General features: G+C 47.4%; 1 protein-coding gene across 2 annotated transcripts; it reads left to right on the top strand.

Moving 5' to 3' along the window:
- The first annotated feature begins 3,103 nt into the window (after positions 1 to 3,103).
- On the top strand, positions 3,104 to 18,648 carry HN1L (hematological and neurological expressed 1-like). Of its 2 annotated transcripts, none has more exons than XM_011957474.1 (5): positions 3,104 to 3,221; positions 5,067 to 5,215; positions 11,894 to 12,036; positions 15,088 to 15,136; positions 16,063 to 18,648. In XM_011957474.1, exons 2-5 carry the CDS (start codon positions 5,071 to 5,073, stop codon positions 16,248 to 16,250), a joined length of 525 nt encoding a protein of 174 aa, XP_011812864.1. In that variant the 5' UTR covers positions 3,104 to 3,221; positions 5,067 to 5,070; the 3' UTR covers positions 16,251 to 18,648. The 2 variants fall into 2 exon arrangements, with proteins under 2 accessions (XP_011812864.1, XP_011812863.1); XM_011957473.1 differs by having other exon boundaries at positions 3,110 to 3,193.
- The last annotated feature ends 4,454 nt before the right edge of the window (positions 18,649 to 23,102 follow it).

The raw sequence follows: 23,102 nt of genomic DNA, 5'->3' as shown, positions 1-23,102 counted from the left end.
GGTGGGGAGCTTACAGTGAGCTGAGATCGCACCACTGGACTCCAGCCTGGATGACAGAGTGAGACTCTGTCTCAAAAAAAACAGCCCTTAATCCACGTAACGGTGATTATTTCTCACACCTAAGTCTGCACCAATGTGGGCCCAGAAGTTTACACTCTAGTGTTCAGAGCGCATCTGGTTTCTGGTTTCTGGTTCCTGATGGCCAGGGTTTTGCACCACCCACACCAGTGGCGTGAGGAACTGCGTCCCCAGCCCTGTCCCCGTTGTGTGCATTTAGTATGTTTCTTTTTGCTTGTGCCGCCTGGCACTGGCTGCCCAGTAAATAATGGTGTTTATTATCACCCTGAGTGGCACCGATGTTTTATGTTAGCTTTCACACTCCACAGTTAGCTGCAGAGGTGCCGTGCTCAAGTCAGATCCACACTACTGTGGGAGATTCGTTTCTGGACAGGATGTTGGGAAAGGGAGAAAGATCTTCCTTTTAGGATGGTGAGGAAGGAAAGCTGAAAGATCTTCCTTTTAGGATGGTGAGGAAGGAAAGCTGGTCTGAACTGGAATGATGAGATATCACTGGAAGCTTCTGCTTGGGGTCCACCGGAAGTTGCACGTTTGCCATTCCTCTGAATGGGGTTGAGTTGCAGGGCGGGTGCCTTATAAGCGTCACACTTTGTTTTGCTGTGAAGGGAATCAAGTGGTGGCTGTAAGATTACCCAGCCAGGTTTTCCTCTCTTGAGACCTTACATCTCTTGTTTTCTTACTGAGAGATTATCTTGTGTTAAAGGGATTTTGTAAAAGCATTATGCTTTAGCCATGATTAACCTGAGATCTTCCTTTAAGCTGTAACATTGATATTTGTAAGGAATTTAATCTGAGTTTATTTCTCACTGCTTCTCTTTAAGACTGACCAGTCCCCTAATCCTTTCTGAAACTCGGGAATGAACTGTTAGAGAGGGTCAGGAGCATGGAGATCCCCCCCAAGGAGGACCACACAGGTTTTCCCTCCCTCTCCAGTGTTGCAGTCCACTCCAGCTGTGTGAAGTTTTTCTTTTCCTGTGCACTTGAGTTTCTGTTGTGTGTTTTGAATATCTTCACTGAAATATATTGAAGGGGTACTACAAGAGGCAAAAAACAATTGGGAAGCACCCCCCACCCACATTGTGAATTTGTCCCCAAATGTGTGAGTTCTAGCATTCCCCTCCCCCTACTAATGTCATGGTGGTAAGTGTGCCTGTAGCCTAGAGAAGGCCACACTGGGCCATTGTTGTTGGGCTGTTTTGATTGAAAGGTCTATTGAACACTCAGTTCCATTCATCCGAGACCCCTTTGAGGCAGCCCAGCCCTGCAGTCTGTGTGAAACCTGCAGTAGAACCTATTGCCTTTGTGATCGAGATGGCCGCCGCCCCTTCCCTGGGACTGGGTCTGTATGTGCCATAATTTGTGCTAAAACATTCTTTGGTACCACTTTTTTTTCTTTGCTTGTTTTCAAATAAAAATCAGAAAAGCACATAGAACAATGTTAAATATTGTATTTCCTTTCACCCCAGAGTAACACTAGTCATTTCAAGTAACTACCACTCACCTCCTGCGCCCATTGGTACCCTTTCCACACGGAGGCCACAGACTCAATTTGGGTTTCACCTCTTCCGAGTTTTGGAGCCCTGATAGCACCCGGTGTCTGTCACATCACTCACACGGACCCTGAAACCACCTGTGCATAGCTCCAGCTCTCCTGTTTAAACTTGAAGCTCCTCCAGGGTGAGGACTTGCTCTTTCCTCCATCTACAGCGTCTGGGGAAGGATTGCCAATGGTGGTGCTCAAGAAATGTGCAGGTTGAACGGAAGCAAGGGTGAAAGGCAGAGGAGGCAGGAGACTGTGAATGCAGGGAGTGTGGGGTCAGAAAAGAGTCCTAGAGAGCTTGCAGTCAAGGCGAGTCTACCTGGAATTGGATCTGACAGTTTGTGGCACCTTGAGAGCTTGAGAGAAGAGCCATGTTTCAAATAAGTCAGTAAAAGGAATTATAGCTCATGCTCAGCTCACATGAGACTTGATGATAAATTCTGTTCAGTTCTAAAGATTACAGACCTTCATCCCTTATTTCCAAAGAGAGAACTGTAGAGACCCACACATGTTTAGACCTGCTAGACTAGTCAAGAAAAATCATGCAGAATTGGCTGGGCACAGTGGCTCACGCCTATAATCCCAGCACTTTGGGAGGCCGAGGCAGGCGGATCACTTGATGTCAGGAGTTTGAGACCAGCCTGGCCAACATGGTGAAACCCTATGTGTACTAAAAATACAAAACAATAGCCAGGCACAGTGATGCGCACGTGTAATCCCAGCTACTTGGAAGGCTGAGGCAGGAGAATTGCTTGAACCTGGGAGGTGGAGGTTGCAGTGAGCTGAGATCGCGTCACCGTATTCCAGCCTGGTAACAGAGCAAGACTCCATCTCAAAAAAATAAAATAGGCCAGACGCAGTGGCTCATGCCTGTAATCCCAGCACTTTGGGAGGCTGAGGTGGGCGGATCACCTGAGGTCAGAAGTTCAAGATGAACCTGGCCAACATGGTGAAACCCCGTCTCTACTAAAAATAGAAAAATTAGCCGGGCATGGTGATGGGCGTCTGTAGTCCCAGCTACTCAGGAGCCTGAGGCAGGAGAATTGCTGGAACCCAGGAGGTAGAGGTTGCAGTGAGCCGAGATTGTGCTGTTGCACTCTGGCCTGGGCAACAAGAGCGAGATTTCGTCTCAAAAAGAAAGCATGCAGAATTACCAGGGCTGTGTGATTCAAAAATGGATATGGAAGTCAGATGGCCTTATGGCCACTATCAGAGCACCTCACCTAAAATCTTGTTTATTCACCCCCCGCAATCACCCTTTATTTTTTTTCCTTTTGTTGAAACAAGGTCTCACTCTTTCGCCCAGGCTGGTGTACTGTGATGCAATCATGGTTCACTGCAGCTTTGACTTCCTGGGCTCAAGCCTGCCTCAGCCTCCCGAGTAGCTGGGACTGCAGGCGCATTCCACCACACCTGGCTAATTTTTGTATTTTTAAAAATAATTTTTCTCAAGCGTACCTGTCTTTTTTTCTCCCTCCTCAAATCCTCCAGGAAATGGCGACTGCTGACAGGAAGTTTGGCATCCACCTCCCCCAACCTCCTGGGTGGACAGGGGTCCTGGGCACCACTTGAGAGGTCTGCCAGCACACACTTGGCTTCTAGGGTAGAGTAGCCAGCCCGTGGGTCTCTGCAGGCGGAGACTGAGGCTCTCTCTGCCTTCCTGTAGGACATCTGAGAATTCCATTCACATCCAATCACGAGGAGCCCTCAGCGCTCTTTCTAGCTCTTTTGAGGAGAAAGTGTTATTTTTGTTAACTAAACCTTGAGTGGTCAGTGTTTGCAAAGCTATCCAGTGAGATCTAACCTCATATCATAGTTTTTGTGTGATGTTGAGCCCTGTAATTTAAAGTACAGTCATCCTTGGGTATCTTACCGGAGTTGATTCCAGGACCCCCAGGATACCGGAATCCAAGGATGTGTAAGTCCTTGATATAAAGTGGTGTAGTGTGTGCATATAACCTATGCACATCCTCCCATATGCTTTTAAATCATCTCTAGGTTACAGGGTTACATAGAATACTGTTCGGGGTCCCTGACTTCTCGCAACACCTAATACTATGCAAATAGTTCTTATGCTGTATCACCTAGGGAATAATGACAGAAAAATAGTCTGTAGATGTTCAGTATAGATGCAGCCATCCTTTTATTTCTGACATTTTGATCTGAGGTTGCTTGAATCCATGGAAGCAGAGCCCGTGGATACAGAGGTCTGACTGCGTTTCTAAACGTCCGGGATCACAGACAGTCCCTTCGCTTAGAAACAGTGAAAGAGCATGAGCCGCTCGCTGGTTTAAATCTCACTTTCAGTAAGCCTTTCTCAAATGCATTTAAAAAGTTTTTCCAGTTGTTCTGAATTCAGCGTTTTACTGGTTTGCGAATGTAGAAGATGCTCTGGGAATAGAGCTTTGTGGCAATTCCTTATTAGTTTTTAAGTTTGAGTTTTGCAATAAAAAGTGTTTCAAGAGCCGGGTGCGGTGGCTCACACCTGTAATCCCCACACTTTGAGAGACTGACACAGGTGGATCACCCAAGGTCGGGAGTTTGAGACCAGCCTGACCAACATGGCAAAACCCCGTCTCTACTAAAAATACAAAATTACCCAGGTGTGGTGGCGCATGCCTGTAATCCCAGCTACTCAGAAGGCTGAGGCAGGAGGATTGCTTGAACCCAGGAGGCGGTGGTTGCGGTGAGCCAGGATCACGCCATTGCACTCCATCCTGGGCAACAAGAGTGAAACTCCGTCTCAAACAAAACAAAAACAAACAAACAAAGAAACTAGTCAGGTGTGGTGGTAGACACCTATAATCTGAGCTACTCGGGAGGCAAAGACAGGAAAATCACTTGAACCCACTAGACAGAGGTTACAGTGAGCCAAGATTGTGCGACTGCACTCCAGCCTGGGCAACGGAGCAAGACTCCATCTCAAAAAAAAAAAAAAAGAATACTTTGGGAACCTAAAGAGCAGTAAGAAAAGTCTGACATCTGTAAACTAGTCATACCAGTATTAACTAATGGTGGTGTGTGATTTCTTAGTAGATGTTAAGAAAATACTTTTGCTGGGTGTGGTGGCTCATACCTGTAATCGCAGTGCTTTGGGAGGCCACGGTGGGCGGATCACTTGAGCTTAGGAGTTCGAGACTAACTTTGGCAACATGGCGAAACCCCATCTCTACTAAAAATACAAAAAATTAGCCAGCTGTGGTGGCGGGTGCCTGTAATCCCAGCTACTCAGGAGGCTGAGGTGGGAGGATTACTTGAGCCCAGGAGGCAGAGGTTGCAGTGAGCCAAAATTATGTCACTGCACTCCAGCCTGGGTGACAGAATAAGACCTTGTCTCAAAAAGAAAAAAAAAAAATACTTTTACCCTGTCTAGTTGTGCCAAAATCTTTGCACAGTGACAAGCTTTCAGGTCTGCCATCAGTAATTGGCATGTACTCTGTGCTTGTAGGGCCATGAAGCCCCCAGGAGGAGAATCGAGCAATCTTTTTGGAAGTCCAGAAGAAGCTACTCCTTCCAGCAGGCCTAATAGGATGGCATCTAATATTTTTGGACCAACAGAAGAACCTCAGAACATACCCAAGAGGACAAATCCTCCAGGTATGGGCCTTTGGAAATCCTTCATCCTTTGGCCTCTACGATTCTCTTTTGAAAATATTTTGTTTCTTTTTACTGATCCTTTCCCATATTTTCTGGTTCAGGTAATTACTTGTCATCAGAGTTCTTCCAAAATGAAAATGTTCTGATTTGTACTTTCTCTCTTGAAGGTGGCTTGAGTAGTCTTGAATTCTCCATCTCTTCTCGAGACTTTGGTTGAATGCAGGCACTGAGGACACAAAGGTGGACAAGGGCTTCTGGTTCCTGCTAGGGAGCCGCTCCCAGTTGTTCCATCGACCCCCTTGAGATTCCTGAAATTACGTGCAAATTGTGCATTTAAACATTTTTCCTAGGGGAGGGAAAGTGTTTTTAATCAGATCATCAGTGGGATTGAAACTCTTAACAAGGAAGAATTGATCTAGCACACATCTATATAGTTCTTCAGTATTTACCCCACCTCCTAATGGTTACAGTGGGAGGGACTCTTTGAAAAAGGTTTCTTGGCACTTTGGGAGGCTGAGGCTGGCGGATCACGAGGTCAGGAGATTGAGACCATCCTGGCTAACACGGTGAAACCCCACCTCTACTTAAAAAAAAAGAAAAAAAAAAAATTAGCCGGGCGTGGTGGCGGGCACCTTTAGTCCCAGCCACTCAGGAGGCTGAGGCAGGAGAATGGTGTGAACCCAGGAGTCAGAGGTTGCAGTAAGCCGAGATCGCACCACTGCATGCACTCCAGCCTAGGTGACAGAGCGAGACTCCGTCTCAAAAAAAAAGAAAAGAGAAAAGAAAAAGATTTATCAGCTGGGCACAGTGGCTCATGCCTGTAATCCCAGCATTTTGGGAGGCTGAGGCGGGTGGATCATGAGGTCAGGAGTTTGAGACCAGCCTGGCCGACATGGCGAAACTCCATTTCTACTACAAATACAAAAATTAGCTGGGTGTGGCGGTGCACACCTATAATCCTAGCTATTGAGAAGGCTGAGGCAGGAGAATCACTTGAACCCGGGAGGCGGAGGTGGCAGTGAGCCAAAATCATGCTAGACTCCGTCTCAAAAAAAGAGAAAGAAAAAGGTTTCTCTTGGCTGATAGACTGTCCAGTTGAATAACCACGCAGTGGAGGTTACCTGAATGGCTTTCCCCCGTCTGTACAGGAGGGGAAAGCACGGTCTCTTCCATTCTTAGAAGGTTTGAGAGGCCATGCTCAGGTGTCATTGTGTCAGGCAGGTCCTGAATCAGAGCCAGATCCACTCCCGACCTCACCCAGTTTTGGGGTACCAATATTTCCTGACCAAATATAGAGAAAAAAAGCAGCAGATCCAGAAGCTAGTTTTTTCTTTTGTTTTTTTTCTGTTTTGAGACAGGGTCTCACTCTGTCGCCCCGGCTGGAGTGCAGTGGCACCATCATGACTCACTGCATGCAGCCTTGACTTCCCAGGCTCAGGTGACCCTTTTTCCTCAGCCTCCTGAGTGGCTGGGACTACAGGCATATACCACCGTGCTTAGCTAGGTTTTTTTGTATTTTTTGTGGAGACAGGGTTTAACCACGCTGCCTAGGCTGGTCTGGAACTCCTGGGCTCAAGCCATCTGCTCACCTCGGTCTCTCAGATTGCTGAGATTACAGACATGTACCCTTGTGCCCAGCCGAAGCTAGGTTTGCTGCTTGCCTTTTTGTTGTTGTTGTTGTTGTTGTTGGTCTGTTTGGTTGCTTTTTTGGATGTAGTTAGAGAAGTGAGTGTTTTTTATTAAGTGACTAACATTCTCATTGTTTCCGGTTTGTGAATTTAGGCCCAAGGACTCCTGCATGTCCTTTTTAGAAAGGATAGCAGAATAAAATACATCACATGCAAGATAGAATCCTAACTGAGGCGTTTCCAGGTGTACGAGTCTGCTCACTTGGCCGCTACTCAGCAGAATCATGTCTGGAGCTGTCTCTAGAGCGCTCTGTGGAAGGCAGGTGGTACTACTTTGCCCATTCCACATAGTCTCATGCCCGGGGGAGCCCAGCCCCTTGCAGCTGGTGAGCCGGCCTCCACTCCCGGTCACAGTGTGTGGTGTCCGCTATCATGGGTCCCCATGCCAGGTTCCTGCTTCTCACAGTCCTTCTCACGGTTGTTGGGAGTTTTTCTATCCCTCCAGTGTTCTTCAAAGACAGTTTATGACGTATTATCAAGGGAAGCCTGAAAGGGAAACTGGTCACCACCCAATGAGATCTGGAGTCCTGCCCTCTTTCTACACTTCGTCACACAGACCGAGCCCCACAGCCCTCTAGTTGCACGGCCTGATTGAGAAAAGTGCGCAGAGGCTGAGTGTGTGTGTGACAGACCACGTCATAGCCGTCGAACATTTGTCAGCTCCCGTGTAGGGCTTCAGTGGGTCTTCAGTAGTCTCTGTGTTCTTCGTTGGTCGCCTGGTTTAGATGTTCCGTGAATTGTTTTTCCTCTTCTAGCATTGATGACGGACATCTATGAATTGTTAATATTTACCGGGGGCTGTACTGAGTGCTTTACATGTGTATTTTTCATTTGGTCTTTGCTGTAACTAGGAGTAGGGGGTTTTGCTCCTTTCACAGAGGAGGACACTGAGACTCGGAAAAGGTCACTGGCATGCATAAATCCCAAGCTAGTCAGTAGCAGAGCTAGCCTTTGAATCGGGGTTTTTCTGACTCCAGATTCCATGCCTTAAACTGACCTCCTGAATGTATCCACTGGGATAAATTTTTCAAAATGGAATTGGTGGATCAGATGGTATATGAGTTTAAAATATGGATAGATATTTCCAACCAGTTTTTCAAGGCATTGCCTGGTGTTTACCTATCTTGTGTATGTGCTTATTTGCACCAACAGTATTTATCTTTTAGTTTTGCTTTTTAAAACAAATCTTGTAGGCCAGGTGCGGTGGCTCATGCCTATAATCCCAGCATTTTGGGAGGCTGAGGTGGGAGGATTGCCTGAGCCCAGGAGTTTGAAACTGGCTTGGGCAACATAGCGAGGCCCAGTCTCCCAAATAAATAAATGATACTTTTAAAAACAAAATAACACAGAGCCCTTGGAAATCGAAAATCTAGCAGGAGGAGAAAACATCTCTCGAGGTTATCTTCAATTATTAGTGAATTTAGGCATGTTTTCTTGCTTCAAAGCTGAATTTATTTTTCAAGTAAAATGGTAATAGACATATGCAGTATGACTTCCTAGTTAAGAAGGTCAGAAGCAGAGGTACATTGTTTGGGGTTGCACGTGTACGTGGTAAAAATGTTTGTGGTTTCCACAGAATTGAGGAGTGTGGTAACCTTGGGTGAGAGGGAAGGAACACAGGAGTTTCTGGGAACGGGCACTGTTCTCAATGACCTGGGCAGTGGTTACCTGGTGTCTGCCCTGTAGTTATTTGTGATAGTTAATGTCTTACAGACTTATCTGTGTTATCTTTCACAGTTTTATTTTTTTAAAATGAGTGGTGTCTTTGGCCAAAAACTATCTTCTATTTGAAAAAGCTGGAGTCACGTTTAAAAAAAAAAAAAAAGTAAGCTGTTGTAGCACAGCCAGGAACAATGCAGTGGGGCTGGGGTTGCACACATAGTTTCTCCGCCCCGCCCTGTGGTCCTGACGTGCTTGTTGACACAGCCCCGCAGCATTGCCAAGGGCTTACTCAGCAGGCCAGGACTGTTCTAACCACTTCACCTGAATTTACTTGTTTAAGCCTCACCGGTGACCCTAGGTAGGTATTATTATTTATTACTTTATTTTGTTTTGTTGGTTTTTTGAGACAGGATCTCAGTGTGTCACCCAGGCTTCAGTGCAGTGGCAGAATCACAGCTCACCGTCTCCAACTTCTGAGCTCAGGCAATCCTCCCACCTCAGCCTTCTGAGTAGCAGGACCACAGGCTAATTTTAAAATGTTTTTGCAGAGACAAGCTCTCACTTGTTTCCCAGGCTAGTCTTGAACTCCTGGACTCAAGCAGTCCTCCCACCTTGGCCTCCCACTGTGCTAAGATTACAGGTGTGAGCCGATGCACTTGGACGTTGTTACCTTTTTACAGTTAAGAAGATGGAGATGAAAGAAGGTTGACATAACTTGTCCGAAGTCTCACAGTTACTGAGCAGCTGAGCAGAGACTCTGACCCAGGCAGTCTGGCCACAGGACACTCTCCCCACTGTGCTGTGCTGCTTTCCCTGGCCAGGGGTTTCAAGCTTGGGGACTGTGGGTCCCTGGGAGGTCCATGGCTGAGGTTCAGAAGGTTTATAAACACCATGAAGTCATATGAAAAATGTACACATTTTTCTGCAGGGCGAGTCCCACATATCCCCAGATGTTCTGTTACCACCTGCAAAAGGCAGACACACTCCCGCCCGAGCCCCTACTTGCTGTACTCTGTTACAGTCCTCCTTGTCAATGCGCTCTGTGCTCCTAGAACTGGTGTCCCAGAAAGCCACCCTGCTTTAGGCCCCACCCCAGCAGTGGGGCCCTCAAGAGGGTCTGAAGATGAGCAGGTGCACAGACCCCCAGCCGAGCCTCATCTCCACACAAGCAGGCTTGGGCTCTTTATCTGGTTGCTTCTGTGGAGCAGTGTGGATTGTTAACACTAGGAAGTAACCGTTAAAAATGTGTTTTTTTCCTGTAACCAGATTGCTTTGACTATACACTAACTGTGTGTGGAAAAAGTTGTAGTCCTGCTAAAAGCTCCTCTGTCCCTGCCTATATAAATGAAACTCTAATGTCCCTATTTCAGAACACTGACTCCATTCCTTTGGAGTTGGTGTTTCCAGGTGGGCTGTCCTCAATCATTACACATGAATAAACTCTCTTTAAGTTAAATAAATCAATTTACAAAATTTAATTTTTCGAGAACAGAAAATGCAAAAGATCGGCCGGACGCGGGGGCTCAAGCCTGTACTTTGGGAGGCCGAGATGGGCGGATCACGAGGTCAGGAGATCAAGACCATCCTGGCTAATACGGTGAAACCCCGTCTCTACTAAAAAATTACAAAAAACTAGCCGGGCGAGGTGGCGGGCGCCTGTAGTCCCAGCTACTCGGGAGGCTGAGGCAGGAGAATGGCGTGAACTCAGGAGGCAGAGCTTGCAGTGAGCCCAGATCGCGCCAGTGCACTCCAGCCTGGGCAACAGAGCGAGACTCCATCTCAAAAAAAAAAAAGGAAAAAAAAGAAAATGCAAAAGATCAAAACTCTGTAAACAAAAAAAGGAGACTGTGTTAAGCAGTGTTGAGCCCCTGCATTCCCACAGTCCTGTTTCTTCACGCATGTCAGTAGCCCCTGTAGGTAACTACTTTTCTTCAGATAAAAGCAAATAAGAACACCCCCCGCTTTTACATGAAAACATTGCATGCTGTATGGATGGTCTGCACCCTTGTGTTTTCACTGGACAGTGCGTATAGATACCTCTTTGTGAGTGCATAGAAAATAGGGTTAACGGCTGGGTGTGGTGGCTCAACCCAGGAGGCGGAGGTTGCAGTGAGCCGAGATCGTGGAGATCGAGACCATCCTGGCAAACACAGTGAAACCCCGTCTCTACTAAAAATACAAAAAAAATTAGCCGGGCGCGGTGGCGGAGGCCTGTAGTCCCAGCTACTCGGGAGACTGAGGCAGGAGAATGGCGTGAACCCAGGAGGCGGAGGTTGCAGTGAGCCGAGATCGCGCCACTGCACTCCAGCCTGGGTGACAGAGCGAGACTCCGTCTCAAAAAAAAAAAAAAAAGAAAGAAAAGAAAATAGGGCCAACATGTTTATTTCCATCCCAGGCACTGTTGTAAGCATTTGACATACGGCTACAGTAACTCACTGAGCTTTCTTCCAGTCCTGTGAGGGAGTCCTTTTATTATCCCCATTCCACAGATGAGGACTGTGGGACACACAAAGGCCAAGTAACTTTCACAGGATCACACAGCAAGTTAGCAGAATGCATCATCTTTCCTCTTAGATTATAAGTTCTTGGTGCACCAGGGGCATGATTTTAATGACACCAGCCTTGGTGTTTGCTGAGTGAAGAGGTGGTCCGTTGGTCCCACAGGGTAGCCATCTTTCTGTAGAACATTGGGCACAGGCATTTATGCTGAACATCTATCCCTTAGTCACCTGCTACTAGGAAGTTACATCTTAGATGCACACTTTCATTATGGCTTATCAAGTCACTTACAGTTGGCAACAAAGATGTTACATGTCTGTAATTTGCTGACATATCTAGTCGCTGGAAGTACCGGCCAGAATGAGGTCAGAAGAATGACTAATAAATATTTTCAGCGTGGCAGATTTCCCTTGAATAGGGCATGTTATTAAATTCAAAACTCTATCTGTGTGACTTAAACATTTAGCTGTTTATTTTTAATCTACTGAAGAACTCTTCATGGGGTTTGTCACCAGCACCAACAGGAAAGCGTGAAGTGTTCAAAGTTAAGGAAATTCTCGAGGGAAAATCGGCAGTTGGATGCCATCTCACCTCTAGAGGCCAGCCTAGATCAGCTCAGTTCTAGACATGAGGGCTGCAGGCAGGCCCCTGATACAGCCGTGGTTTTGACATAGATCTTCAGGGGTTTTGGTCTGAGCATCCTGCCCTGTTGGCCTGGAGCTCAGGGCTGGCACTAGGGGTTACTATGAGAGGAGGTCTGTAAAGCCCTGCAGGTGTGGGGGGTGCGATGGACGTCTGGTTGCTCAGTGTTCTGTGATGGTTTCTGCAGGGGGTAAAGGAAGTGGTATCTTTGACGAATCAATGCCCGTGCAGACTCGACAGCACCTGAACCCACCTGGAGGGAAGACCAGTGACATTTTTGGGTCTCCGGTGACTGCCACTTCACGCTTGGCACACCCAAACAAACCCAAGGTACGGACTGCATTCCAACATGACAGAGCAGCAGCAGGTATGCCAGGTACTCTTTCCAAAAAGGCTCCAAGGCAGATGTGACATGTTTTTAGGGAGAATCATGGTGGGTGACATGGATTGTCCTGGATGCAAAAGCATTAGTCATCGAGTTTGGAAGTTCCCCTGCGTCGCCCAGGAATCAGTCCAGCCTTGTGCTGACTGAAGCTGCGGGGTAAGCTGCTCCTGTGCCGGTGGCGGACGCCCACTGCCCACGGGCTGCGACGGCTCCTCACTGCAGCGCTGTGGGGCGCGGAGAAGAGAGGGAACAGAATGTGCAGCAGAGGAGCCGGGCCCTTGTCCGTCTTCCACTCTTCCTGTTTCATCTCGGAAGGGAAAAGCGACAGTTCCTTTTGGATGGGCTTTTCCCCACACAGTCGAGGTCCTCAACTGGCTACCTGTGCAGATTGTCGGCACTTGACTAGAGCGTAGCTGCCGCCTCTGACCCAGTAATGGCATCAGTAGAATAAGACAAGTGACCTGGAAAGGAGAGGAACGCCTGAGCACTGTGACCTCGGGCGTGGCCTTAGCAGGGATGGGTTAGATCTGCAGCCTCCCTGGGCTATGGTGGAGGGCTTGCTTGGGCCAGTCTCAGCTTCCCTGAGGACCACAGGCTGCACTGCCTTAGCTTGGACGTTAGTTTGAGTGGTGGCATAACATTTCTAGGGTTTACTGCAGCCACCATTCGTCAGTAAGAAAGGCCAGGATTTATTACTAACATAATTAGCAATATTTTTTAATATGTTTATTCACTTTTCTACCTTTTTTGTGGTTAAAAAATATGGTCTAGTTCCCTAAAGCAGAAAATTCTTAAAATAAAATTCGTAACCATTTCTGGAGTTACTTAAGCTTAGAAAACTGCTGCACATTTATCGGTTTATATGCTGGAAGATGGCCCATTGAAGAATTGAAATGGAAATGTAGACAGAAAGGAGAGGACATGAGTGGATGAGAGTGTCGACTGCGGCCAGCCTGGTTTAGATTGCCCTACATCTCTCTTCTGCTGGCGTCTCTGCAGCGACATCTCTTTCCATTGTAAAGTCTTATAGGACCCGTTAGACTCTGCTGAGGTTTGGTTGGGTTTGTTTGTTTGTTTTCTTTGAGACAGAGTCTCATTCTGTCGCCCAGGCTGGAGTGCGGTGGCACGATCTCAGCTCACTGCAGCCACTATCTCCCGGGTTCAAGCAATTCTGCCTCAGCCTCCCAAGTAGCCAGTATTACAGGCGTGCACCAACATGTTCGGCTAATTATTGTATTTTTAGAAGAGATGGGGTTTCACCATGTTGGCCAGGCTAGTCTTGAACTCCTGGCCTCAAGTGATCCACCTGCCTCAACCTCCCAAAGTGCTGGGATTACACACGTGAGCCACTGTGCCCAGCTATGCTGTCTGAGTTATTTTCAAGAGAGCATCTCTTTGGGAAGTATCTTTGGGGGCTTTACTACAAGCTGAACTTTGGCCAGATCAGAAATGTCCTAAAAGTCAGCAATTCAGCCGAGCGCAGTGGCTCACGCCTGTAATCCCACCACTTTGGGAGGCCGAGACAGGCGGATCATGAGGTCAGGAGATCAAGACCATCCTGGCTAACATGGTGAAACCCCATCTCTACTAATAAAAAGGACCTGGGCGTGGTGGCGGGCGCCTGTAGTCCCAGCTACTCGGGAGGCTGAGGCAGGAGAACTGTTTGAACCCAGAAGGCAGAGGGCACAGTGAGCCAAGATCACGCCACTGCACTCCAGCCTGGGAGACAGAGTGAGACTGTCTCAAAAAAAAAAAAAAGTGAAAAGGCAACCCACAAAATGGGAGAAAATATTTGCAAATCATATTTGATAAGGGGTTACTATCCAGAATATATGAAGAATGCCTACAACTCAACAACAAAATAACAAACCCGATTCAGAAATGGCAGTAGACTTGAATGTACATTGCTCCAAAGAAGAGATACAGGCAGCCAAAAACCACCTGAAAATATGCACAGTGTCATTAGTAATTGGGGACATGCACGTCAGAAACCCGTGAGATGCCAGTGCATGCCTGCTCAGATCGTGTGATGTAAAAATGGAAAATAAGAGTTAGTGAGGATGCGGAGAAACTGGAACCCTCATGCCTTGCTGGTGGGAATGGAAAATGGTGCAATGGCTGTGGATACTGCCAGTTCCTCAGAATTAAGCAGGATTAGCACATAACCAAATAATTCTGCTCTTAAGTGTGTACTCAAAAGACTTGAAAACAAGGAGTCAAACACTAGATCCTTGCACCAGGATTATTCACAGTAGCCCAAGGGCGGGAATGACTCAGTCGTCCATCCACAGATGACCGGGTAAACAACATGTGGTCTGTCCATACAATGGAATATTAAAGGGATGGAGCATTGACACACACCACAGCATGGATGAACCTTGAAAATATTATGCCAAATATTTAAAAATTTGACTTTGAGGCTGGGCACAGTGGCTCACACCTATACTCCCAGCACTTTGGGAGGCTGAGGCAGGCAGATCACTTGAGCCCAGGAGTTGGAGACGAGCTGGGCAACGTGGCAAAAACCATGTCTCTACAAAAAATACAAAAAATAGCCGAGTGTGGTGGCTCACGCCTGTAGTCCCCACTACTCGGGAGGCTGAGGTGTGAGGATCGCGTCAGCCCAGGAGGGAGAGGCTGCAGTGAGCCAAGATCACAGCACCGCACTCCCACCTGAGTGACTGAACAAGACTCTTGTCTCCAAAAAAAAAAGAGAATTGACTTTGATATTTAAGGAATCATTAATATTTGCAGTTTTGAGGGTGTTATTGTTATTTTTTAGAGGATGTTTTTAAGAGCTACATCTTGAAATATGTATGGATAAATGAAATACCAGATTTGTTTCAGAATAATCTGTAGAGGGTTTGCGGGGACTGAGGTCAGATGCACAAACATTTTTGTAAATTAAAAGATTATATGCCCTGGTTTTCATTGTCCATTTCAATGAGGGTAAAATTTTCTGAGTGAGTCCTGACTTGGTGGTTTGCCTGTTGCAGGATCATGTTTTCTTATATGAAGGAGAAGGACCACAATCGGATCTTACAGGTGAGCTTTTGTTTTCTTTCCCTTCTCTTGAGTGGCCTCATTCTTTCTGGAAGAGCTGCTGCTGCGTCCCCTGAGAATGAAAGAGTCTTTCTCTGCGCCTTCCAGGCCACCTGATTAAAATAAGCTCGGGTGTGTCCACTGCAAGAGGATTCAGCATTTGAAGAAGGCTGCGGTGAAACCTTGGGACTTTGTTGTCTTGCTCATCAGCCTAGGCCCAGGCCCATGGGGTTGTCTCCCAGAAACGGATCTGTGTAGTGAAGGGCAGGCATCCCAAACTTACAGTGCACTCAAGGCCAAGCGCAGAGCTGGCAGAACTAATCGAGAAGAGAGGGGCCCAGGGGAGGGATGGGGAATGGGGAGGGTGTCTCCATGGTGGGTCATCCCCGGGAGTGAGCCACTGCTCAGGCTGAGCGGCAGACTTCGACTCTCCCTGCGGCTCTTTAGCCTGACCGTGGGCATCGGTTTCTGCCTTTGGGTCTCCATTTCCCTTAACTAATGACCAAGATTTGTGGGATTTCATTCACCTTGGAAAAGCCCAGTGTAACAGCCACAGGGCCTGCCTTTGCCTCGCTAAGCCCTCGGCTAGGACACATTTGCTCTCCTCCTCATGGTCACTCTCAGGGAGCTTGAGATGGAAGAAATGGTATCTAACAAGCAATATGAAGAAACAATTCACTTAGGAAGAAATCAAGGAGTATTTATAGTAGCAAGCCCCAATTTTATGCCCATTTCAAAACTGCATCTGCTAATTGCAGTGAGTTGCTTGGGTACCAGATGAAAAGCCTGTCTGTATTGTCTTCTCTTTCCCAGTTACAGCGTGAATTTCTTGCAAGTTGGTCTATGACACACTGTTTATTTCCGCAGCCTGCCTGTCAGGGTCATGGGTTGCCTCTAACGCGATGGTGTGCTAACTTTGTGTCCCACAGCAGCAACAAGCATCCCAGCTGGAGCACAGCCAGGTGAGAAAGGTAGCGCCAAAGAAGCAGGCCTCGCCAAGGAGCAGGAGCCCACGCCCACAGTCGACAGCCATGAGCCCCGGCTGGGGCCACGGCCTCGCTCTCACAACAAGGTCCTAAACCCGCCGGGAGGCAAATCCAGCATCTCCTTCTACTAAGAGAAGCCACTGCTCCACCTGGAGCCAGACCAGAAACTCAAGAGATAGGGTAGCAATGTTTTCATTTCCTTTTGCCCAAATGAGCGGGGTGGGAAGAGGGTTAGTCGTGTGTGAGCCTGGCTGCTCAGCGTCTCCACGGCCGTCTTGAGAGGTGCCTGGAGACCCGTGCCTTCCAGACGGCTGGGAGGTGCCTCTGTGGGGATGAAATGGGGCACCCCAACCATCGCTCGTGTGTAGTCCAGGTTTGAGAGGAACTGGAAGGGGGGTGAGGGTGGGGAGGTGGGGCAGGGCATGGTCCTTGGATCAACAGTCTGCCAGCTGATTGGATGTCTAGGAATGACTGAAAGAAACCAAAACAACCTGTCCGCCGCTGCTGTGGAATGGAGGCAGCGTAAGCAGAAACACTAACAGTATATTGACCTCTTAGCAGAACGGCTTCCATTCTGGAGACCACGGCTGCTGAATCCAGCGTCCCCACTTCGTTTTACCCCCAGTGTATTTGTTCTGCAGTCTTTTCTTGAAACATCTTGATTGCTCTTCCTCGGCAGCTTTCAAAAAACCAAATAGTTGTTATCTGTCTTCTGCTTTATGGAAGATTTTTTTGGTGCCCTGACCCTCTAAAGTGCCCAGTTCCTGCTATCTGAAACCTCAGCCTGATCTGATCTCATGTCAGAGGGCTGGTCTTGGTCCTTTACGTGCCAGTTTTGCTTATGAATTCTTCCTTTTTCCCTCTTACCAGCCTTAAGTCTAGGCCTTTGTTGTTCTCCAATGAGGTAGACAGTTCCCTTCACAAGCCACAGTTCTTCCCATAAATGAGGCTTACTGACCTCTGTGGGACTTTCAAAATCTATTCAGATACATCTAAGTAAGTGGCTTGTTTAAGTTCTTCCTGTGTCTGTCTTTATTCCTTATTTGGTTGGTGGAAAGAAGAGATGCTTGGGAACCTTGGGTTCTTAGGTTTGGATTCTTTAATAATATCTAAAAAGCTATTTTTAAATACCAGCTTTACATAAATGATTGTTGACTCTGGTCTGTTTCTGACACCTTTCCAGAAAAAAGTCCATTGTTCAGGTACACCAAAGAGGAAGAAGAGCTGTGTAGGCCACCCTCTACAAAGCTTTATAAACCTCTGGATCTAACTCACAAACAAGCTTCCGGAAGAGACTACAGACCTTAGGCCAGGAGATGAAAGCGTTCAGTAGCAAAGTCACACCTGTCCAATTCCCTGAGCTTTGCTCACTCAGCTATTACGGGATGGCAAAGGTGGTATTGCTTTCATCTTCAGGCAGAAGCCCCTCCCCATCTCCCTAAAGGGCTGCAGGCTCAGTTCTCATGCTGTCCTTGGGTGGGCATCTGTTAACAGAGGAGAATGTCTGGGTGGTGGCAGCTTTGCTCTGAGTGCCTATAAAGCTAATGCTTGGTGCTAGAAACATCATCATTATTAAACTTTAGAAAAGCAGCAGCCATGTCCAGTCAGGCTCATGCTGCCTCAGTGCTTAAGTGCCTGCAGAAGCTGCCTGCCAAGCTCTCCTTCCTACACCTGGCACGCTGAGGGGTCTGCACAAGGCTTTGTCCACCAAAGACAGCTCCTTCCTTTTGATTGCCTGTAGACTTTGGAGCCAAGAAACACTGTGTGACTCTACACACACCTCATGTGGTTTAGCTTCAAAGTCATTGATGCAACTTAAAAGGAAACAGTTTAATGGTGGAAATGAACTACCATTTATAACTTCTTTTTTTTAATTGAGAAAATGATTCACGAATTCCAAATCAGATTGCCAGGAAGAAATATGACATGACCATACTGGGCCCTGTGATTCTCCCAGCCCCTGCTGTCCACTAGGTGAGAGGAAAAACTCTTTACTTCTGCCCCTGGCAGGGACTTCTGGGTGATGGGAGAAACCAGAGATGGGAATGAGGAAAATATGAACTTTAGCAGAAGCCTCTGGGCAGCTGTGACGGAGCCCCTGACGTTACTTCTCTCGCATCTGTCCTGCCTTCTTTCCCTCTGCGAGGCTGTGGGGCGGGATTCAGAGTGCTTAGTCTGGTCACTAGGAGAAGAGGAGTTCCTGCACATGCAAGTCCTGCTCTGTGGCTGTCATTTGCATTTGGGAGGTGTTCTGTATGTATGTTGGGGACTGCCTGTATTTGGAAGGTTTAAAACCTAGCATCCTGTTCTCACCCTCTAAGCTGTATTGAGAAATGACTTGTCTCTGTATTTGTATTAAGCCTTAACACTTTTCTTAAGTGCATTCGGTGCCAACATTTTTCTAGAGCTATACCAAACAAAAAGCCTGTACTCACATCACAGTGTCGTTTTGATAGGAGCGTTTTGTTATTTTTACAAGGCAGAATGGGGTGTAACGGTGGAATTAAACTTAGCAAACATGTGCTCAGAGCCTTTGCTGTCAGTTGTGTGTGTCCCTTACAGTCCCTTCCCCCACAGCTCTTCTTGCTGAAAGGGTTTGCCTGTTTTGTTTCATTGTTTTGCCTTTAGCCAGAGGATGCCAGAATTAATCTTCTCAAAGCTTTGAGTAGAATAATTGGGGGAATAAGCCAGTTTTGTTTTCTGTTTCTGTAACTTAAGTGAAGGGTTTTTTTTTTTCCCTTGTATGCCACTTGTCCTAACATATCCTTAAGGTGTTTAACCTGCCTCTGACCTGGCTTGCAATGCGTAGGTGAGGAGAAGCAGAGAGCTTGTCATATTCAAGTCCTGTCAAGAAAACAGGTGGGCATGGTGGCTCGGGCCTCTAGTCTTTGGGAAGCCAGGGTGGGAGGATTACTTGAGCTCAGGAGTTTGAGACCAGCCTAGACAACATACTGGGACCCTGTCTCTACAAAAAAAACTTTTTAAAATTAGCCGGGTGTGGTGGTGCATGCCTGTAGTCCCAGCTACTCTGGAGACTGAGTGAGACAGGAGGATCACTTGAGACCAGGAGGTTGAGGCTGCAGTGAGTGATGATCATGCCACTGTACTTCAGCCTGGACCACAGAGCAAGACCCTGTGTCCAAAAAAAAAAAAAGAAAAAAATTGAGTTTCTTTCCTTCTGATGTATTAGCTGTTTTCATATGTCCTCAGACATAGTTAATATCCTTACAGGCATTATGTGGATTCAGGGCAAACTTCTCAGACTGTGAGCCTGAGAGTCCCCCTCTAGAAGGCTCCACACCATTCTGCCTGCTAGATCGGGGCCAGATGAGATTAAAGTCAACGCTTGAGAAAGAAAACCAACATGCATTAACTGAAACACCATTTTCACTTGTTCATCTACAGGGTGTAGAGCGAATTCCAAGAACCCGGCTAGGCAATGACACACTAAGTTTCCTATTTCTAGCGGCTGCCAAAGCCATCAGCAAGCATGGAAACCTCTGAGAGTCACAACTCCTCTGTCTCCAGAGGCCTGGCACTGGCCAAATCTAGAAGGATGCAGGATGGCGCTACCTGGTACAGGGTGAGGGTGTGAAGAAGACCTCGAAGGGTTGCCACCTCAAGCCCCGTGCCTTGTCCAGGAATACACAGGCTCTTTTGATGTCAGATAACTTTGCTGTATGATCTTTGTGGTGTGCCTGGTGGGTCACACCCTGTGAGCGTGTAGATGCCTCCTCCCATGCTGGCTGCTTAATTTCTTCTGCACTCATAATCCTTACCATCTTGAAGATCATCATTGAAATATTCCTGTTTTATGTGTGGCTACAAAGTGCCATCTAAAGATGCTCTCTAAAACTCAACTCATGAAGATGAGAGGAACATCACAGGGAACTGTGTGACTTCTTAGCAGGCATTAGGGCAGATACTTAGAAATCAAAGTTGAATTTTAGAAACTTACATCTTACATTTTACAAGCCTATCTTACATTTTAAGGTCTTTTAATGAGAAAAAGTTGCATCCCAAATAATATTTCCAAATCTGAAAGGAAGTCAACTCCTCTATTACTAGAAGTTCTTTCTTTTTTTTTAGACAGAGCCATTCTCTCACCCAGGCTGGAATGCAGTGGCACAATCTCTGCTCACTGCAGCCTCAACCTCCCAGGCTCAAGTGATCCTCTCACCTCAGCCTCCCAAGTAGCTGGGACTGCGGGCATGCACCACCACGCCTGGCTGATTATTATTATTTTTTATTTTTATTTTTGGTAGAGTCTGAGTTTCACCTTCTCGGCCTCCCAAAGTGCTGGGATTATAGGTGTGACCCACTGTGCCCAGCTCTAAGAGGTTCTGATTCAGCACCACCTTTCAGGAGCAGACCAGCTGTATGATTCCATAAGCGTCGAGAATTACCCAGTATATCATCTTGTTATAATTTCATTGTTGTAACCAACTTCAAGTAACAAATCTGCCCAATCATGGTAGTGATAATTAATCAATTGAGTTGATGGCCAAGTCTGTTGGCCTCTCCCTGTGGCAGCATTGCTCCTAGTGTGCTACCTCAGAAATTCAAAGGGCTCAGATTTCTCAAAGGTATAAAGCAGAAGCTTTAAACATCCCCCAGAATGCAAGCTTGCTCTAACTTACTCACCAGGAAGAATTATAGATTACATCTGTTTGCCCAGCCTCGTCATTTTCACTTTATAGAACCTCACAACTCTCCATAGCCTTTATTGCACGTTATTTGCTGGAGATGGTGCCATGCGCCTTTCATGGATTAGCTGACATTCCTAATAAGCTGGATATTTTAGGCTCGGTTTTGCAGGCTTAGAAATGGAGATTTGGGGCCAGGTGCGGTGGCTCATTCCTGTAATCCCAACACTAGGAGGCTGAGGCGGGTGGATCACCTGAGGTCGAGTTCGAGACCAGCCTGACCAGTATGGTGAAACCCCATCTCTACTAAAAATTAGAAAAATTAGCTGGGTGTGGTGGCACGCACCTGTAGTCCCAGCTACTCAGGAGGCTGAGGCAGGAGCATGGCTTGAACCTGGGAGGTGGAGGTAGCAGTGAGCTGAGATGGCGCCACTGCACTCTAGCCTGGGCAACATAGTGAGACTCCATCTCAGGAAAAAAAAAAAAAATGGAGCTTTGGCAAAATTAAGTCACTTGGGATCCTAGGAAATTGGAATCTGAGACTGAAACCTCTTAGTGGGATGGTTGAACATCTATATGGTAAATTATGTGGCAAGGAGAAAATGTGAAAAACACAATAGGGCCTGGCATGGTGGCTGACACCTATCATCTAAGCACTTTGGGAGGCCAAGGGGAGAACCGCTTGAGGCCAGGGGTTCAAGACCAGCCAGGGTAACATAGTGAGACCTCCTCTACAAAAATGTTTTTAAAATTGGCCCAGCAGTGGTGGTGCACACCTGTAGACCCAACTGCTTAGGAGGCTGAGGTGGGATCACTTGAGCCTAAGAATTCAAGTGAGCCCTGATCATGCCATTGCCTCCAGCCTGAGCAACAGAGTGAGACCCTGCCTCTAAAAACTGAACCAAAAAAAATCAGTAGGCTGTCAGCTACGAGAGTTACTGTTTAGGTGCAATCAGGTTAGGATGAGAGGATCTGAACTGATGAGCATTTCAGTGGGTGAAAAACAGTGGCCATTCCTGTTAGCATTAAGCAGTCACTGATGTGGTTTCATCAGAATTCACAATACATGTATGGCTCCCAAACAGTTTCAAAGTCTTGGGTTCATGGTGTCCCCCTGCCCAGCAAAATAAAGTGCAAATCTTACGGAGCAACACATTTTCAGTTCAGGCCTCAAGCACTTCCAGAGACAAAAGTCCTGGGGACAGTAGCTCAGAACGGGGGAAAGGGGAGCGTGAGCCAAGAGTCAACCAGGATGACATGCAGAATCAGACCTGCAAAGGCTGCAGATACTGTAGTTATGAGGCACACACACAAAGCTTAAAGAGAAATACATGGTTGGAAGTATAAGAGCCTATCAAAACTGCTAGAATATAAGAAATCAAATAGCACAAAAATAGAATCAGTGGCTCACGCCTGTAATCCCAGCACTCTGGGAGGCCGAGGGAGATGGGTGGATCACTTGAGGTCAGCAGTTCGAGACCAACCCGGCCAACATGGTGAAACCCCGTCTCTACTAAAAATACAAAAAAAAAAAGAGCCAGGCGTTAATGGCGCGTCGGTAGTCCCAGCTACTCAGGAGGCTGAGGCAGGAGAATTGCTTGGACCTGGGAGGTGGAGGTTGCAGTGAGCCGAGATCGTGCCATTGCACTCCAGCCTGGGCGACAAGAGCGAAACACTGTCTTAAAAAAAAAAAAAAAAATCGCAGAAATAAATAACCCAATGGATGGGTTAAACAGATTGCACATAGCTGAAAAGAAACCGAAAATCTGGCCGGGCGCGGTGGCTCTCGCCTGTCATCCCAACACTCTGGGAGGTCGAGGCGGGCGGATCACTTGAGACCAGCCTGGCCAACATGGCGAAACCCCGTCTCTAAAATACCAAATACTAAAAGTACAAAATTAGCTGGTCTGTAATCCCAGCTACTCCGGAGGCTGAGGCAGGAGAATCACTTGAACCCGGAAGGCGGAGGTTGCAGTGAGCCGGGATCGCGCCACTGCACTCCAGCCTGGGACAGAGCGAGACTCCATCTCAAAAACAACAACAACAACAACGAAAATCTGAAGCAGTCACACAGTGCATTAGGGAGAAGTGGGCGAAAGGAAGGAGGCCACGCTGCTGGGTTTCAGGATGAGATGGGCGTTGAGGGTGCATTCACAGAATCCCGGGAGGAGCCAGCTGACTGCGGAAGGCACTAGGAGAGGGGAGGCGCTGGGCGCGGACTGAGTGGGGAAGGCACTAGGACGGGAGGCGCTGGGCGCGGACTGAGCGGGGCGCAGTGCTGTAGGGAACGCAGGCTCATCAGGGCGGCCGGGTGGAGGCGCAGGCCCTGAGCCTTCA

The sequence above is a fragment of the Colobus angolensis genome, unplaced genomic scaffold, assembly GCF_000951035.1.
Source record: "Colobus angolensis palliatus isolate OR3802 unplaced genomic scaffold, Cang.pa_1.0 Scaffold443, whole genome shotgun sequence".
In the NCBI taxonomy this organism is placed as follows: domain Eukaryota; kingdom Metazoa; phylum Chordata; class Mammalia; order Primates; family Cercopithecidae; genus Colobus; species Colobus angolensis.
Note: the sequence above shows the minus strand (reverse complement) of the source record. Positions and strands in the feature narration are given on the sequence as shown.